The 17,150-nt window shown below is 42.0% G+C and overlaps 1 protein-coding gene across 3 annotated transcripts in view; it reads right to left on the bottom strand.

Moving 5' to 3' along the window:
• Nucleotides 1-1,894: 1,894 nt before the first annotated feature.
• The window catches only part of CCSER1 (coiled-coil serine rich protein 1), an 857,015-nt gene continuing 841,759 nt past the window's right edge, over nt 1,895-17,150 (bottom strand). For all 3 annotated transcript variants that reach the window (XM_084855629.1, XM_084855630.1, XM_084855631.1), the window contains exons 9-10: nt 14,599-14,676; nt 1,895-2,219 (exon numbers count right to left, since the gene is read on the bottom strand). In XM_084855629.1, coding sequence (XP_084711755.1) covers nt 2,139-2,219; nt 14,599-14,676 — 159 coding nt within the window. In that variant the 3' untranslated portion in view covers nt 1,895-2,138. The remainder of the gene's footprint in view (nt 2,220-14,598; nt 14,677-17,150) is intronic.

The following is a 17,150-nucleotide window of genomic DNA, read 5'->3' as shown; positions in this document are numbered from 1 at the left end:
CTTCTGAGTAAACATGCAAAGGGTCATGCTACATGTCCCATTGAAGTCAACAAAACAAGTCAATGACTAACTTAAGGCCTATTACTGTCAATGGGGCTTAATCACAACTAACTTTAGCTGCTTAGAAGCTAGTGGCCATGTTGGAATGCAACATTAAACCATGGCTTAATGGTACATGAAAAGGCGCAGCCTTGTCCTTGGCTTGCATACATCCCCTTCTCTTCCCCACACCTGGCCAAGGGAAGGAGTTCAGAGCTTTTTCTTCTACTTTTAATTAATCATGGCTTCCTATTTCATCTGTATCTGGAACTGTGGTCAACATTAACTATGGTTAGTTAAATAAGCTTACTTCTGCAACTACTGGTTGAAGAGGACTTGTTTTAAACTCACCATAGTTAATGTGAACCACAGCTTGTTGGTTAAGCAAAACTGAAAGCTTCCATTCTCCTCCTTTTGGCCACATGTCAGGAGGAGAGGAGAGGAGAGGAGAGGGGGTGAGTCTGGGAAAAGGCTGAGTTAGTTGACATAGCGCTATGCCATGGTTTAGAGTTATGGCTGAACACAACCAGTGGGTCCAATATATTCTTAGAATATAAATAGGGAAAGTGCAATTTTCTGCCTGTTTCACTGGGATGCTGAGAATTTTGGAGAAATTTCTCAGGGTGCAGGGCTGTAGTGCTTACCTTACTATAAGGAGGTAGTATGGGGGGGTGCTCTTTCTTTTACCACCCCTACCCTTCTATCCTTGCAGCCTATCTGCAGCTTGAGCGTCTCGCAAAGCCCCGTAGAAGTTTAGCCAGGACTTCCTCCATTGGAGCTTGCCAGTGCTGCTGCTTGCTGAATGCACGAAAGCAGAGAGAGGCAGTTTTGGTTTTGCTTTGTTGCTATTAAAAGTCTGAAGAAAAAGAAGAAGAAGAAGAAGAAGAAGAAGCACTCCTCTCTCCGCTTTCAGGCAATCAGTAGGCAGCAGCACAGGGAAGCCCCAAGGGAGGAAGTCCTGGCCAAGTCCTCTAGGGGGCTTACCAAGAAGCTCAAGCAGCCAGAGAGACTGCAAGGACAGAACCGGGAAGATGGTAAAAGAAAGAGCACATACCCCTCAGCCACCACTTTATAGTAAGGGAAGCACTGAAGCCCTGAACTCAGATAAAATTCTCTGAAATTTTCGCCCCTTCCCAGAATTTTATTTGGGGGGGGGAGGGTCAGATTTCTTTTTGCCCCTCCCCCAATAAATGGTTAAAAACAAATAGATCAAAAATTGGCACAGTGCTATGTAGAATAGAGTGATCCCCAAACTTTGACTCTTAGCAAGCTTTTGCAATTAATTTGGCGGGTCCTTCTCTGGAAGAATGTCTAGGAAATTGTTTCAAGGGAACAAAACAACAGCAGCAGCATTCCTCTGGTGGGTTCTGTGATCCTTATGTGGCCTTTGAGACAAGTTCCATAAATAGTTTTTATAGCAGGTTTGGAATCATCATTCAAGAGTGCCTCAAGGATTAACCACAAAATGTACTGGGCCCGGATAAACATTTCCTTTCCAACTCTACCATTGGTACCTTCCTGTTGTTTCTCTTTGCGGTTAGGCTTTCGCTCATCAACACAGGGCAAGAAATAATTCCTTTGAGGCAACCAACTTGCGAGACTCACTACACAGAATGGTGGTGTTTGCCGAAGATGTTTCACTGCCTGAAGCAGAGGAGAAATCACATTTGCTAGAGCCCACAGTGTAAAATGTCTTGCTACAACATTCAGACACCAATTACTGCCTTCTTCTATCCGCCCCCCACAGTCCTGCCTGAAGCAGGTCACTTCACTCTGCTTTATAGCAGGACTGGGCTATCCAGAACCACCAGTATCTACTACTACTGCCCCCAAAGGATAAAACTGTACACAAGTTATGGAATGGTAAATATATTTTATTTTGATTTTGCAAATTTTGTAATAATTTACTGGTAATAACTTAATCAACTATTTGCTAATGCAGCTGAGAATAGTGAAGAATACTTCTTGTGTTTATATTGAATAAGGCATTTTTTCTGCAACATTGGAACTGCTGTTAAATATGGCAAATGCAGATTCCTCTTTATATAGGCAACAAAAGTTAAACTAATTGTCTTGTAGTGTGTGTCCCAGTATATTATTTAATTAAATAATGTTGGTACCAATGAGATGCTGAGTGGTTTGTAAACTGAACCTTCAGTACATGAAGAATTCCACAGGGCCTTTAAAAAGAAGAAGAAAAAATGATAAATGAAGTCTCAAAGATTATGCTGTATGAATCACTGGTAGCACAGACATTAAACAATATTTGCATTACAGATGCTTTGTGCGCTAGGAGGTTACATTAAAATATTTAAGCCAAAAATGATATCAAATTATTAAGGGCACAATCCTGTGGGTGTCCCAGACAGCATGGCTGGCTGGAGGGATGCTGGGAGTAGTAGGACTTTTTTTCTGTCTAAACATGCAGAGGATTGCACCCTAAAACAAGTAGGATCATGGTACAGTTATAATCAGTGAAATACTCCAACATACATATTTATCTTAAACACGGGACCTTTAAAGAAAGAATTTGAACAAATTCTTGCCTATAGAAAGAATACAACTAGAGGATAATCATGAACCAAAGTCAAGTTTGAATGAGTGCCATAAACTCATTAGGTGGCCCTATGGGAAACCTCTCTCAGTCTCATCCCCTGGCCCTCACACCTACAGTATGTGGATAAGAACACTTATCTGGCTCACAGGCTTGTTATTACAAAAACATTTATATGAAGCACTTTCAGCAGTATAAATGTTATGCTGAGCTAGTTAGTTAGGAATTTGATACTTACAGGGGAGAATATGGTGAACTCTAGGGATGTATGGATTTTGTTAAATTCGTTCTGTCTGTGTTTCACAGATTGTCAGACATCTTTCATTCTGTCATCCGCTCACTAAATGAATCAGCATTTTTTAGGGATGTAGAATTTCATTTCTGTCTGCAAATGTGCAGTTGCAGAAATGCACACTTGCACCAATGCTCAAATCCCCTTCAAAAGTTTTTTTTTTTTAAATGTCTTTAAGTCTGCAGAATCCATGCAACTTGAAAAAAGCTGGTCCGCTGTGGAACCAACAGGTCAGATACATAGAAATTCAAACTAATTTGAATCCGTTGTGGATTTCACTGACATCCCTAGTTAGCTCTCACCTGAAGGCAAGAACAGCTCCCAGGCATGCAAGTATGGAAAAATAAAGAACCTGAATTAATGTTTGATGCATCAAATAGTGTATTATAAAGTTATATTAGGGTCAAATTGGGACTATTACACTCAGGGAGGGGGAGTTAAAAAAGAAGTATCCATTGGGTCAAGTATGCTTTTTTAAAAAAAAACATCCTTCCTGCCTAGATGTTTGAGAAAAAATGGGTATGGGGGGAGGTTTAACTCCTCCCTCCAGAGTGCCATGCCTGCAATCCAAATTGGGGCCCTGTGTGCATACAAAAGAGCAAGTAAAATGATCACATATAAACTATATTTCGTTGTTAGTAGAACGTTTAGTTTTGCCAGTATATACAAAAAGAAAGACTTTTTAATTACAGTATGGTTTTCACTGATTAGATACGGGAACAATTCAAGCCCTGAGAAAAACATCCATGTGGAACTACGGGCTTTTATTTAACATACAATCATTATATCTATATTGTACTGTGAATTTACATCTGTGTAAGAATTTTCTTTTTTTCACTGAAAGGTGAGTATTTTTTTTCTTCATGGAGGGAGCAGTTCTATCATGATCGATGGTCACCTCTGAACCCAGGGGCGACCACCTATCCAGAGCAGGGTGGGAGGAGTGGTGAGGAGCAGATCTCCTCCCCACTCCCGCTGCCATGCTTTCATGGCTAGATAGATGATTTTGGCTGTCTAGCTGCAGGACCTCGGAGTGCAGGGAGAGGCGGTTGGACGACACATAGGAAGTGTTGTACCGGCACTTCTGACCTCCTCGCCCCGCCCCCAGGAATGCCCCGTTCCCCCCACTCTGCACTGGTGCTCTGAGCATGGAGTGTGGGGCTGACCAAGGTGGCGGGGGAGGGAGTGGGTTCTCCAGGAACTGACCTATCCTATAGCTGTCTAGCTGCTGACTGGTGGCCATAGGATTACCCCCTAATTTGCTTAGAATATATCATTTTTAAAAGTTTTCTACATTTAAAAACACACACATACTTCCCCATCCTAGTACTCTCTAGATGTGCTAGGCTACAGCGGCTACCATCCTCAGCTATATCCATTTACCCTATATCCACATAAAAGACAGATTTCTTTAAGACTATTCTGCTCTAAAAGCCAACAGAAATCTACCAGAGGAAACAGTAGTTTTAAAGTTTCTTATGCTGCTCTTTATTGGGGGGGGGGGATGTAATACGGCAAAAATACAAAAGGATATTAAAATTTGTACATACTCCCATGCCCACTGGCAAGCATATATTATACATAAGATCCAGAAGAAATACAGATGAATACACAGACATTCAAATATGAACCCAATCAGTAAGTGTAGATTATATATGTACTGCTATGTTTTGAGACATCAGGCATACGTTAGATGCTGAAAATACTATCATGATTAGTATGGAGGATGGAAGATGAAAATATTATCATGATTAGTATGGAAGATAAGGGAGAAAAAACAACAACCGCAACAGCAGAAGAGATGAACAATGGCAGGAACCGATGATATAAAATGTAAGCTTAATGATATTTTTGGCAACAGACAATAGAACCAGAATTTCTGTCAAGTGGCAAGGACAAGACACTCCATTCCTTTCCAGGAAACCAGAAGGGAGTGTTGTGCATCAATGCATCTAGCCCTAAATGGTGTCAACAGACAGTTTACCATGAATGTGCTGTAGCAATACCCATCAGTTAAAAACAGAAGAGAACTGGCCAATACATCATGTAAAACAGCCCACTAGCTTAAGGAGATTTATATTGCAGTGCCCATAGGAATACTGATCTCTTTTGCCACCATTTCTACTAGCTGAAACTAAGTGAGGGGGTTGTGGAAAACAGGGAAAATTGGTCTAAATGAGAGGTAACCTATAAAAATTGGAATATACCATTTTCCAATTTTGATTTCACAACATCAAGAAATAGGATTCCAATATGATCTTGAGATGTCTAATATGGAGGTCCCTTTAAGTTCCTTCATATGATGGCTGTTACCATATAATGAGCCACTTGAGAAGAGATCACCATGCTGCTTTCAACAAGTCAAAAGTAGTTCTTTTCAAATACTGGGCTATATCCAAGAAGAATATGCTGCACGAATCCGACAATCTTCTTCCTCTTGCACAAACATAACTATCAGAACTGCTGAAGAGTCTACCTTTCATAGCACTTTGTTAGCTGTTGTGGAACATCACTAGTGGTGGGCTGTTTTCCTTCTGTTCGTAGGGATGGGGGAGAATTTCTCCCCGAAACTTCGGGGGGCCGGGTGCCAATGTGTTCGGCCCCCCAAAGTAGTTTCGGGGAGAAATTCTTCGCACCCCCCCGCCCCCCGCCCCCTCCCGGGATGAGACTTACCTTTCCCGAATGTCCCTCCCGGCGGCGGGTCCCGGCGGCGGTTCGTCAGGTCTTGGACAGGGGCAGAGGCGGCAGCCGGTCTTTCGACCAGCTGCCGCCGCCGCCATTCCAATAAAAGTAAAAAAAACAAAAACGCCCCCGTGATAGGCTACGTGATGATTAACGTAGCCTATCACGGCTAGATTTGCAAAGTCAGCCGTGATAGGCTATGTAAATCGTCACGTAGTCTATCACGGGTGACTTAAAAAAAAAAAAAAAAGTGCGTATGGCTAATGGCGGCCCCCATAGGGAGCCGCCATTCGCATTCCTTATTTGGTTGCTGTAGTCTACGTAAAGATTATGTAGACTACGGCGAAAATAAGGGCAACGCTATTTGCGTTGCCCTTATTTTCGCCATAGTCTACGTAAAGATTTATAGTAAAGATTTATAGTCTACGTAAAGATTTTTTTAAAGTCACCCGTGATAGGCTACGTGACGATTAACGTAGCCTATCACGGCTGACTTTGCAGATCTAGCCGTGATAGGCTATGTTAATTGTCACGTAGCCTATCACGGGGGCGTTTTTTTTTAAACTTTTTATTTCGCGGCCGGGCGAGGCAAGGCGCCTCCTCCCCGGCCTGAATTTCGGCCGGGCGAGGCGGGAAGCCTCCCCCCCGGCCTGAATTTCGGCTGGGCGAGGAGGGAAGCCTCCTCCCCCCCGGCCTGAACTTCAGGGGGAACAGCGAAGCGCCTCCCCTCCACCGCGAAAAGCTGCGAGACCAGGTAAGTGGCTTTCGTGCACCCCTATGACTGTTCGTGGTTCTTTGGCCCCAACCCATTAAAATGGCATGGTGAAAATTACCCCATTCAAATGATGATAGCTGTCATATCAAACCAGTTAAAAGGACCTCATCCCCACCATTGTGTGCAAATTGTAATTTCCTAACTGGTTCTCGCTCCAACCTTACTTCATGATAATGTTTTAAAAGTCTGCCTCCAATCATTAAGATTGTTAGATATTGGAAATGGGGAAAAATGGAACATGCTGGGAAATAACATAACAGAATGAGCCAGCAGACAAACACGGTCCTTCAGATCACTGAAGGAGAAGAGGAAGAATGCAAAAAAAACCAAAAAAACAAACCAAACCCCAAACAAACAAAGTGGAAGAGCAAGGAGAACATCCGCCAGATTTCAGTTTCTGAAAGAGTCAAAGTTGTTAAGTGTGACTGAACTAACCATGGGATTTCGAAAAAGGTGAGCATTCTGGATTGAAAGTAGAGCAAACTGTGAAACATAGTTGCGCGCTGCTGTAAAAATAAATCATTAAGGGAACATTTCCATAAGAATGTCCACCGCTCATTGTCCAGATCACAACAGTGATATGGGACACAAAGGAATAAGTTTCCTCCCTGGGAGAGATGAAAGAATATCGCACCAATGTAACTTCTTTTGTGGAGGCTGCGTCGGTCTTGCAGTCCCTACAGTTGTGCCTGTCCATGCTTTGGTCAGCAGGCAACCAGAGCAGATTGGACAGAGCAAGTGTCCAACTCAGAAGTAGGGATGCTGGAGAAATCTGCTGCAAACTCAAATAAGGCCAGATTCCCAAGAATCTGACCTGCGGGGTCTGCAGTGGACCAGTTCCCCTTACCTCCGTGTCTGCTAGACTCCACGTGGGATGGCTTCCAAGTTTTAAAAAGATAAGACCTTGGGAAAATCACACCCATGAATTGTGTATTTTATGCCATTTGCATCTGTAAAGCACTTATTTATGTCTATATAAACTGCAGCCGTAAAAAGCTATGGGGAAATCTGGTGAGCCCAAGTGACCTGGATGTCCCTGTGGTAGACACCACCCACCCACCGAGACTTTGGGAGGTTTGCGCACTGCTGCTCTGAAGCATCAGATACAGCAAAAGAAACCCCAAACTCTGATGTTAACTATACTAGAATATTCAATAAGAAACAACTGGACAGAAATAGTGGTAGCTATTGTTATGCTATGGTCATGCTCGTTAAAGCGCAACCACGAAGAGCCATGTTAAAACTGATCCTATCTGTAGTTTTATCACTCAGTTTATAGGATTAGAAACTCAGCTACTGTTAATTTGTTTTTGTGTAGCTGTGGGTGTAGCCACTAATCACACAAGACATCCAATAGCTCTTCCCTAACTTTCATTGCTCTCAGCAGAAAACAGAAACTTGGTAACTCTCTTTTATCCTGTCAAATGCCAACTTGCTCAATAGGATTTTATAAAGAAATATAAATTACCAGAGAAGCAAACAAGAACCCAAGGCTGTGTTGGTATACATGTGTAAATTTCTAAGTAGCATCTGCATCTCCCATTTTATTGGAGAAAGTTGGCTTGGATCTTACATAAACCAGTTATAAATTAAATGTAATGTACTTCAAAGTACTGCACAGACTGGTTGCCTTGGAATGATTCTGTTGCCATTAAAATTAAAAATTAAATCACAATCGGATTATGTTGCCATGACTAAGAACTCTAGAAAGTGGCATGGAATTATAACCCAGTAAACATACATGCCAAGTCATTTTAGAAGATCCCAAGACAGATAGTTAAGGATGCAATCTGATGCAGGTTTAGACAGAAAAAAGTCCTACAACTCCCAGCATGCTGGGAGTTGTAGGACTTTTTTCTTTCTAAACCTGCATAGGATTGCACCCTAAATTAATTAAAAGAGGGTGAATCCTCATCCTGCTAGAGCTGTTTTAAGAGATTAGCAACCCTAATATAACCTCTAGTGATTCAGAAGAATAGGTCAGACTACTCTATAGGCCTGAGCGTGTGTGTGTGTGTATACACATATGTATTGGTTTTATACCCCTTTAATTGTTATGGCATCCTGGGAAGGATTCGTAGCTTGATGAAATGCTGAAAGTTGTATATTAAACTGCCCCCTGAATTATAGTTAGTTTCTCTGATTAGTAAAGAGAGATTGATGATTAGAGCAAGTTTGAGTCTGTATGTTAGCCCTGTGCAGCCACTCACGAATGCATAGGTGAGGGGGGATTAGGAATGTGCCACAGTCCCTGCTCTCAACCTCCAACAGTTCATCCAAACTTCTGAACAGAGCGTACATACAAGTGGTATGCATGTAGGCTCTCTCCACGTCATCAGGAAAAGGCATCCCTCCACGACCATGTGTGCAAAGTCTATGTTCATACAGCTATATGTGTGTAGGCTCTGTTCAACTTTTTGATGAATGGGCAGTGGCCAGGAGTAGGCACAATCTCAATTCCTTCCCTCCATGCAGCTATTGAAAATCTGCACTGAGCTGGAAACAGCTGACACTTCCAAATCTCGGTGAATAGTTTCAAAGTATGCACTGTGATGGAACAGAGCAATGGATATATATATATATATATATATATATTTTCAAGGAAAGGTTACACTTTCTATGCATTTTGGGCCCAATTTCATGCTCTTTGGCCACCACAGCCATATTGGACACTGAACATTGCTGGTAACTGTGCCACAGCTAAAATCCATATTCATATAATGACTGACTGGTGGATGAACCCAATATAAGTTTAGACATTCACAGGACTGCTTTGTAATCCTGTGTTTTTCATTATGAATGCCAATTCCTGGGTTAGCCAGACATGGGTGTTATATAGTCTTCATATAAGGAAAAGCACAAAATCTTTAACACCCAGTTATGATGACTCATCTTTTGAAATCCAGAACATGCTCAGAACTGAGCCTTACTTAAATGTTTATTTATAAGATTGCCAAGTCCTCATGCAGTGACCTTATAGCCTTATTTTCATGTACATGTATGTGTAAAAGTCCCACTGAGTTCAATGGCACGTACTTCCAAGTAAGTGTGTTTAGTACTGCAGCCTGTCCCATTGAAAGGGATGCAACAGGGCTTCATCATGAGTGATTGTTTTCATGAGACCTTGTTTCAGCTAGCATTTGCTGGATTGTGCCCACTGCATGAAGAACAACAACAACAAAACTTCAAGAGAAAAAAACGAGTTTTAAAGTATGTTATCTCAGATGGAAGTTCTTCACACTAACAGCTCTAAAAAAACACACACATACTTTTTATGTATGTTTAAACTGCTGCATGAGGGCATTGTCCCCTCAAAAATATTGCTTCTGCTAGCAATCTACTTCACATATTCTGTTTCCCTAGATCAGGGGTGGAGAAGTTGTGGCCCTCCAGATATCTGCAATTCCCATCATCCCTCACCATTGACTATGCTGGCTAGTGGCTGATGGGAGTTGCAGGCCAAAACATCTGGAGGCCCAAAGACCAATGGTTTTTCAAGCCATTTCACAGAACATTATGTTCCTCAGTGAGAAAAAAACAGTAATAGCAGATAAAAACAGCTGGCCTACTAATAGTGGTCTCCCCCTGCTATGCAAAACTACAGGGGAGTGTTGCATGATGTAGGGCAGGGATGGGCAACATGTTGCCCCTGCTACAAATTCAGGGCAACCGGGGAAAAAAAAAGTGATCTTCAGTTATGTACTCTTTCTTAAGGACATAAAAGTCCAACCAGACCAGTGTTCTTTCGAAGATTCCCAGCAACTACCAGTTGCTAGGTAGTCGATCAGAAATTGGCCAGGGGTCCACCAGTTGTCCTGTGTGCACTTTCAATTAATGTGGAGGGGACAGGTGAGGCCAAACTGAGTATGCACCCTGGGCCATGTAGTATCCTCTGCAACATGCTAAGTTTGGGGGCAGATGCTTGGGTGTTTGTCAACAGATAAGATGATGTACACAATGTGCCCTCATAGTAGGACATCGGAAAACCACAGCCTTAGGTTTACAAAAAATATACACAGATATGGGGGAAGTATCTGGGTCTGATCGAAGGTAATATCTGATTTGGTCTTGAAACACTTATTTCTTCGCCAGTCAGAAGATCTACCCTATGAAGTCAGGTAATTCTGTCACCAACTGGATTGCAACCTGACTGTGTCTATTCATCTTCCATCCTTGTTTTAATAACTCAGGTGTCACATAAGAAATTATTCCTTGATCTCTCAGTCAAAGAAACCTCTGAAGAACCGAGGAAGGTGAAGAAGGATAAAATGGCATTGTACCTTTAAGGTATGTTCATCACTTAGATAGCAAGCTCCCTTTCTCTCTCTCTCTCTCTCTCTGTCTCTCTCTCTCTCTCTCTCTCTCACACACACACACACACAAATGTTGCACATAAATGATTTTGCTTGCATGTTGGAATTGCCTTTAAATAATCTTTGCTGTACACATTAAAAGCAAAATGTTTTTTGACAGTAACACTTTTGACTGAGGTCTCTTGCCAACCTGTGCAAACCCCCCACTTCATTGTGAACACATTGTGTTTCCCCTATTTTAATTACTACCTCTCCTTATCTGTTGGTTAGACGCAAGGCAAAATCTAAACCTGGGGCGTACATGGGTATGCCTAGGAAATACAGATGTGATCAAAATGGTGGGCAAATACAAGAGAAGAAGGGACTTATGGAGCACAACCACACAGCTGAGCCATTTGCCCTCCTACAATCCTGGGAAACAAATGCAATGCAATAATTTCTATGTAGTCTTGAAATCTACATATACTCAGGGGGAGTGAGAATATATCCAGATTTTACCTAGGTATATCCAGATGTCTTCAACTTTTTGGGACTGGCCTTTAACACATATGCCCCAGTCACCCCACTTCTGGAGGATTCGGGATGAAATATCATTACTGCTAGCAGCCAAAGGAAGTCTATTGGGAAGCGGATATTATAGTTCCTCATAATTCCAGAATGTGGCTATAGCAAAGGTGAACTGATAAGCAAAACCAATTTTATAAATCCATTTTATGAAGGAAATAATTATTTGAAAGCATTCTGAAAACATCAGAACTGTACTGCATTCCATATTAGTAAAATAAATTAAGTGTGAAATGTAGGTCAATGAACATCTTCAAGACACCATGGTTTAACATTTCCAACTAAGAAACAAATTCTGTGTTTAAAATCTGTTAGAGAATCAGAATTCCCAGTTGAATGTTCCCCTGCTAGAATTAATCCCCTAATTTTGTTAAGTATATTTCAGAGATATGTGAACCTAAAACTAATTTTCATCCACGTAACTTTAATTGTATCACTTTGCTATCAAAGGACTTGCCTTTGTTGTCCTAGGGAAAGCATTGTTTTATTTCCCATTGTCTGTTCCCTATCTTTCTTTTCTCCAAGGTCCCTTTATAATATAAATTAGCTGAGTTTGGTGACAGCAAGGCATGCACGTATCTGGCTATCTGTTAACTACGGTGAGGAAAACATATGGTGATTCAACTGCAGATTCTCACTAGGAAACACTGGGGATATGCCACTGGAATATGTTGAAGTTTTGCTGGCACAAAATATTTTTCAGAAATATGGCCAGTCATGAAACAAAGCCACACAAATAATGTTCAGGTGTGACTTTGAAACTTCTGTGTTGACTTCATTACCCTGAGAAGTTGCCTGAGAAGATGAAAAATTAACAGAGGTTGCAATCTTTTACTTAAACTGTTCACGTAGGAAAGGATGTGGAAAGGGTATGTTAAAGGTATATAAAAATGGCACAAAATAGTTATCTCATGGAAAAGGCAAAGTTACAAGGAGCAAGGACCTTCTCTGTGTTGGCACCTTCCATGTGCAATGCACTTCCAGGGAGGCCTATTAAGCCTGTTCTGAAGACGTCTCTGTTCTGCCTAATCTTTGTGGCTGATCTAAAGATGTTTACAGCTTACTTAAGGACAATTAATTTCAATGGGTCTTCAGTGTGAGTAACATTCTCAGGATGTAGGTCTTTGTGTGTTCTTCTTATTGGTGCATTATTAATAGCTGCATTAGGGCACAATCCTATGGGGACAGCCGACCACCTCCAAACTTGGAGGCAACTGACTATCCATTGCAGAGCAGGTGGAGCGTGGAGGGGATCTTCTCCTCCACATTCTGGCTGCTCTGCATTTGTGGCTAGACAGGCGATTTCAGCTGTCTAGCCAGGATGCCTCAGAAGGGGGGGGGCAGATGGTGCATAGGAAGCATCATAATGGTGCTTCCGCCATCCCCTCCCCGCCCCCAGGAATGCCCCCTTTCCCCTTTCCCCTGCTCCACACTGCTCTTCTGAGTGCAGATCCAGGGACGAACCGCACCACCTATGAGGTGGCAGGGGAGGGGGCAGGGAGTCGATTTTCTGGGAACCGAGCTTGGAATGCAGGTGTCAGGAGCGCTTTGGCGGCCTCTCTCAGTAGATTCCAATAGCCAACTCAAGACACAGATGAAAGGATTTCTTTTCAAAGCTTTAATCCTTTTACAACTTAATGACTCTTTCAGATGCTAATCACCAGACTACAGCAAGGAACAGCAGAGTGGCCTAAGCTTCAAGTAGGCAGTTGATCCCCATTTGAAAGAGAGTCACTTGAAGACCCAGAACTTATGGGCTAGGGAGAGATCCTCCCTCTTTCCCTTGGGTCCATGGGAGGTGGCCGTTGCTTGTGTGCCAAACGGGCACTACGCCTCCTTTCTGCGCCCTCCATCGCTCGTCGCTCTTTGCATCTGCGTTGAGCGTCTAAGAAGCCCCCCTCCCACACTCCCTCACTACCAGGGTCACTATCTATCACAGGAATACTGGCAGGTGAGCCTGTGAGGGATGAGCTGGCTCCTCTCCCACGGATTGCTGTTCCTCCTCAGAATCTGAACTACTCTGAGGCTCTCTGGGCTCAGTTTCCACCCTGACATCATGCTCCAAGCTCAGTTCCCAGAAGACGAAAAATCCGACGGTCGTCTAGTTGCTGTCTAGCAGTCATAGGATTGTGCCCTTAGATTTGTATTGTATTGTTTAATTGAGCCTCTTTGATGCCTTCAGGTATGTAAAATATAAATGTATAAAATAAATAAATGATGTAAGAGCCTGTTCCAGTGCACAGATGACCTACTGTCCTGTCATGAAGAACAACCACAGAATGTAGAGGTGGACTTTCAGATAAGAGCTCAGGTGGTACAGCTCTCTCATATGACTTATTCCACACAATATGCAGGGTCTCTGGCTTGTGTGTAGACAGCCCCAAGTCAGACTCTCCTTCCAAATGGAAACTGTGCATGCCAGGGAGCTACTGTACGGAAATGTTCAGTCACGTTATTGTCACAACCACTATTGCCACTTCTTTAAAAGACAACAAAACAAAAATAAGTCTTCCTTTAAAATTAATGCCCACTACACCAAATAGAATAGGGTTATGCCATTCACTAAATCTGATCCTGAGAAATAGAAATTCCATAAAAATAAAATGCACTCAGCAACATGGGTATCTGTGGAACCAACCAAAAGCTTGCCTGAGCCTACATCAAAGGTCTGAGATCCACTTCAAAGGATATCATTAGGGGAAGGATAACAGTAATATGCTCCTTAGATAATAATTTTGCTTGAGATGCTCTCTCCAAGTCTTGATTACCAATACACTTTCAAGGCAGGTTGCAATGGAAAAGTAGGCACATACAAACCAGATCTCTTAGTTATTTCATAGAAATGAATAATTTCTTAATAGTCACAGTCCACAATTGTTCCAGGATAACAATTCTAATGTTCAGTTAAATAACTATCAACATTCCCTGCTGAGACCCAATGATTAAAATATTAATGCAAACTTCTGTGCAAACGTCTGCAGCTTTCATTTGTAACACAATGCAGTCTTTGGCGATAACAAGCGTAACAGGTTCGTCAAGTTGTTAATAAGTAGATAAATGTTTTTTTTAGATTTGAAAATATGGGAAAATTTCAAATTCTACTAATACATATTCTCATTCCCTCCACAAATTCTAGAGAATATAAGGGAACTGTTGGTAAAACATGCAATTAATAGGACATTGGTATGCTGGCAGGTAGCTGTAATTAACTTTTTCTGTCGTGGAAGGCATCTGAGAATCATTTACGAGTGAAAGATGAATGCCATTGCGCACTTTTACATCGATACACATACACAGCAGTAGCAAAGGAAAAGAGGCTGGTAGAGATTTAAATATCAATGCAGGAGATAAAAGAAAACTGTTTAATACAGTTACTTACATCATGGCCTACAAGTTCAGTCTGTGTGGATTTATCTACTTGAGAGACAAGGGTACTCTGTAAATGTTGGGCTTTTTCCTGTGAAACAAAACAAGACAACATACTCAGTCATATTTTTTTTCCTCACTGGTTCTTCAGCTACTAACATCCCCTGCCCCTCCCCAAAAGGAAAAATATCACATAGTGACAGCTACTGGGAAACAGGAGTTATTACGGTAAGTATTCCCAAGGGGAAATCCATTCTCTTGATATCATCTTGCTGATCCATTCATTAGGCAAATGGTGAGGTCATAGATTAGACATAGGTGTAACAGTAATTCAGCAGCAATAAGGGAAGACACAAAGGACTGTTTCCTAAGAAACTGATTTAAGACTTTAAAACCTTTACTTTAAAGAAAAACATCCACAATCCTCTGGAGATGATGCTAGAACGTTACACACCAAACCATCTGTTATAAACTGTGAAGATGTATGAACCCTTGGTTTCCATTTGTTCAGCTGAGGGAATACAAAAATCACAACAGAACCAAAACTGCAAAGGATGATGACTGTGACTTAAATATATGATTCCATGGTGGTTAAGGGAGAAAACTCAGAAACAATATTTTCACTGTGAATACTCTAGGTTTTATCTCTCCACCCCCCCACCCCAAGCCCACCACCCACTTTCCCTTATTTCCTGTCTGCATCCCCTAGTTCAATGTTTCTCAGTTATAGTTGATTAGGAAATTCATCATCCATGTTAGATTCTAACCAACCACAGTTCTATTGACATCTCATCTAGGAACAGACAGATCAGTCTAAATTTTCAAGTGTGTGTACCCTAGCCTTGGGGTCCTCTAGTCTGTCTAGTCTTGTCTCTAGATTTATGTTTATCCATAAATCTGTTTCAATTCTATTTCCAACTTAATTTACTAATATAAATCATTTTTACCACTTTAAGCACATATTATTACATATATTTTCTCTCAAAATACACATTTTAATGTAAATCTATATTTTAAAAATTTATGCTTTTTTGAACTGAGAACTGCATCAGAACATTTGGAAATGGAAAGTGAGAAAGCCAATGGATAACTACCCATCCACACATTAGTCCAGGAGGTATGGATCGGGTCATTTTGTATCAGGGGTTCATCACATGGAGCTTTTATCCTGCTATTGAGATGGCTCTCTCTCGGGAGTTTGGGGGCTCTTTAGATGATGCTGTTACCCTCCAGGGTGTCTCCTGCCATTTCCTCCAGCCTCCTTTGTGATTGCCCCAAACGCAAAAAATGTGGTATTTTTTCCAGCCCATAGAACAGGAGTGCCATGACCTCCCTGTGAAATTCTCCAATAGCGGAAGAAACTGCTGTGTCTGCCTGCTGTGGGCGTTTGTTTTCAGTTGTTGAGGCCGCAATCAGGATGAGATATGACAGGAGCGAGGCCAAGAATCTGCCCGCTGATGGCGTCTCCTGCCTCTGCATTTCTCAATTGGAGGGAGAAGAGGGTAAAATGCCTCCCTGCAATGAAGGGAGACACTTCTGATCCCCCACCCCACCAAGCTCAGAAGCAACGTCCTCTGTTGTTTCAGAGCACCCTATTAAGTTCAATGGGGCTTACTCCCAAGTAAGTGTGCTGAGGGTTGCAGACTTACAGGGTGATCTTATGTCTACTCAGAAGTAAGTCCCATGGAGTTCAATTTGGCTTCCTCTCACATAAGTGTGCCGAGGGTTGCAGACTTACAGTACAATCTTACATTTTATGTCTACTCAGAAGTAAGTCAGAAGTTTCCTGGGGGGTGCAAGAAAACAGTACAGCAGAAGTTAAGCTATGAAAACAAAATGCCCCGCCCCTCCTTTGCACCCATGCCAGGGAGGGAGGGAGGCACTCCTTCAGTTCAAATCACATGGCTGCCATGTAAAGAAGCCCTTCCTAATCCCGCAAAGAAACTGAAAGCAGGAACCTCTGGAAAGGATGTGAGTTTTTGCGGGTTTTTTGCTTAATGTAGAAACACCCTCAGAATTCACTAAGATCGAATTCCTCACATCTCCTTATTTTCATCTGGTCATTTAGAACTACTTATATCAAATGCAATTAGATTAGTATTATTCATTCCTGGGGCCTGTTTCCACGAGTGATTTACTCTGAACTGACTGTCTGAACTGGAGGTCATTAGGGATACATGACATCATGGCCATCCAGCAGCCACCCCATAGCTTACCACAGAAAAAATGGATTTCCTGAGACTGCTTATAGTCTGATTCTTTTCCTTCATTCAGTTTGTCTGTTGTGGTGCACACCAACCCTCCTCATTTACTCCAGTGTGTTAGCCCTTTCACCATGACCCCGGTCAAGCGGTGTTCCCTCAATGTTTTCCCTGCCTGTTTCCCCAATGTTTCCGCCATTTCCCCACTGGCCACCAGAGTTCTTCTTTTTTTTTTTTTAAAGTAAAGGATTAAATTGAAACAATGCTTTAGCACTACATCGCAAACCAGTAAGCACTCCCCATTCACCAGCCACCAACTGTATTGATGTTGGACATTTAAAGTAATTTCTAAGGCTTACACTAC

This window comes from Heloderma suspectum, chromosome 5, assembly GCF_057233095.1.
Source record: "Heloderma suspectum isolate Gila_16-S chromosome 5, 16-S_ref, whole genome shotgun sequence".
Lineage (NCBI taxonomy): Eukaryota > Metazoa > Chordata > Lepidosauria > Squamata > Helodermatidae > Heloderma > Heloderma suspectum.
Note: the sequence above shows the minus strand (reverse complement) of the source record. Positions and strands in the feature narration are given on the sequence as shown.